The 2482-nt window shown below is 41.3% G+C and overlaps 1 protein-coding gene across 1 annotated transcript in view; it reads left to right on the top strand.

Moving 5' to 3' along the window:
- Positions 1-442: 442 nt before the first annotated feature.
- LOC138859548 (basic salivary proline-rich protein 3-like) overlaps positions 443-2482 on the top strand; it is a 3198-nt gene continuing 1158 nt past the window's right edge. The window contains exons 1-3 of the mRNA XM_070115143.1: positions 443-482; positions 757-956; positions 2234-2482. The exon at positions 2234-2482 is cut by the window's right edge and continues 1158 nt beyond it. Coding sequence (XP_069971244.1) covers positions 443-482; positions 757-956; positions 2234-2482 — 489 coding nt within the window. The remainder of the gene's footprint in view (positions 483-756; positions 957-2233) is intronic.

Raw genomic sequence — 2482 nt, 5'->3', positions numbered from 1 at the left:
ACAGAAAAAAAAATTATATTTCAGTACTAAGCACATGGTTCACTGCGTTCAAAAAAGTACATATTACACAATATATATTACGCTTTTTATCCCGACGTGCCACCATATTTATGTACATGTTGTAGTGTTGGATCCTTTAGTTAGTAGCGTTCTGCCGACGTGGTTTCAAGTTATATTAAAATCTTCTGATATTCAGTGAGAATAATTTGATTCCAATTTGTAAAAATATATCATTTAATAATTCATTTGTGAAGCCTATCGTTTAAAATATCATTTGTGAAGCATATGATTTAATAATTCATTTGTGAAGCCTATCATTTAAAATATCATTTGTGAAGCATATGATTTAAAAATTCATTTGTGAAGCATACCAAAGAAAAAGAAAAAATATAAGGGAAATATACCGTTCAAATTTCTTACTGTCATTTTTTCAACACCAAACATGTTCATGAAATATGAATCAAGAGCCGAAGAGTCACTGAGTGAGATGCGAGGTTTATCATCATGTTTTTTGTGACTTAACCTGTGACCTTGGTTCGCCTTCTGCCTCCGTCCCGCACAGCCAAGGTCGGTCCAAGGTCTATATAGGTACAGGTCTCGTCACTTCGGAGTTCTGCGCAGCTTTGGGTGATAAGGCCTATGACGTCACTTGGAGAGAGCTGAGAGCAAGGGGGGCGGGGGGAATTAGAGCATGGTAGGCAGGGACATAGATAATAGAAAATGGCAGTAAATGAGCAGATACTTGAGTAATTTCAGATGTCGGCACGTTGAACGATTTGCATATTAGACATACTTATATAGACTTATATAGACCTTGGGTCGGTCTGCCGGCTGGACGTACTCGGCCAGCCCAGGTCACACGGAGCGGGGAGGTCAGCGTCCGCATCCCTGCTCTTTGGCCGTCACGGAACCCCCCATGCACGGACTACCCAGGTGTGCCATTACGTGGCAGGAAAGCATGTTTAAGCTTGTTCCGGCGGTCGTCTGGGAGTCGTATCGCTCATTGCCATAGAGAGAGGGAGAGAGAGAGAGAGGGAGAGAGAGAGAGAGGGAGAGAGAGAGAGAGAGAGAGAGAGAGAGAGAGAGAGAGAGAGAGAGAGAGAGAGAGAGAGAGAGAGGGAGGGAGAGGGAGGGAGGGAGGGGGAGGGGTGAGAGAGAGAGAGAGAGAGAGAGGGAGGGAGAAGGGGAGAGAGAGAGAGAGAGGAGAGAGAGAGAGAGAGAGAGAGAGAGAGAGAGAGAGAGAGAGAGAGAGGAGAGAGAGAGAGAAGAGAGAGAGAGAGAGAGAGAGAGAGAGAGAGAGAGGAGAGAGGGAGAAGGGAGAGACAGAGAGAGAGAGAGAGAGAGAGAGAGAGAGAGGAAAAGAGAGACAGAGAGAGAGAAAGAGGAAGAGAGAGAGAGAGAGAGAGAGAGAGCAATGCATGTACTCTCTATTTGTAAGAATAGGAATAAAATGATAAAAATGATATAAACTTTGGCAATAACAAATATTATCTTACGAATAACGACAATGACAATGCAGTGTTCGTATAAAAACAAACTGGCTTCAGAGTGAGAACATAAAATGGTATCGTTATCGGTACATTTATTTAACTCAACTGGGTTCATTTTCTCTATAACATAATGGAGAGACCTACAACAGTAATAGTAATGTTTATAAAGATATGACATAATAATAGTAATGTTTATAAAGATATATAGACATAATGATAACGAGAACTATCTTAAAGATAATGATAATGAAAATATATGATGATTTAAGTAACGATGATGGTGGCAGTGACAGTAATAAAAGATAATGATAATGACAGTCATTAATGTCATCATAATAAGTCATGATGATAATGACAACTACAAAAGTAATTAATAGTAACAGAAATCATAATAATAATAATGATAATACAAAAACTGCTATGATCTCCACTCCTATTAATATTATCACTTCTACTAAATATAAGCAAAGCAACAATGATAATGATAACAATAACAACAATAATAATGATAACAATAATGATAATCGTAATTTTAATAATATGAATGAAAAATATGATGCAAATGATAATATTACTATTATTATTAACATAACAGTTAAAGAAAAAGAAATAGAGAGAGAGAGTGAAAGGGAGAGAAAGAAAAGATATCAAAAGATATCAAGAGAAAGAGTAGAGAGAGAGAGAGAGAGAGAGAGAGAGAGAATTATTATCTTTATTACTGTTATTACCATCAGCATTATTAGCGTGACACCATCACCAACAACGGCGCCAAAGAAGAGAACGCCAAAGGCAGCGCCCGACGGACCGACCCGAGGAACCGACCCGACGGACCGATCCGAGGGACCGACCCGACGGACCTACCCGAGGGGCCGACCCGACGGACCTACCCGAGGGGCCGACCCGACGGACCTACCCGACGGACCTACCCGAGGGGCCGACCCGACGGACCTACCCGAGGGGCCGACCCGACGGACCTACCCGAGGGGCCGACC

The sequence above is a fragment of the Penaeus vannamei genome, chromosome 37 (genome assembly GCF_042767895.1).
Source record: "Penaeus vannamei isolate JL-2024 chromosome 37, ASM4276789v1, whole genome shotgun sequence".
In the NCBI taxonomy this organism is placed as follows: Eukaryota; Metazoa; Arthropoda; class Malacostraca; order Decapoda; family Penaeidae; genus Penaeus; species Penaeus vannamei.
Note: the sequence above shows the minus strand (reverse complement) of the source record. Positions and strands in the feature narration are given on the sequence as shown.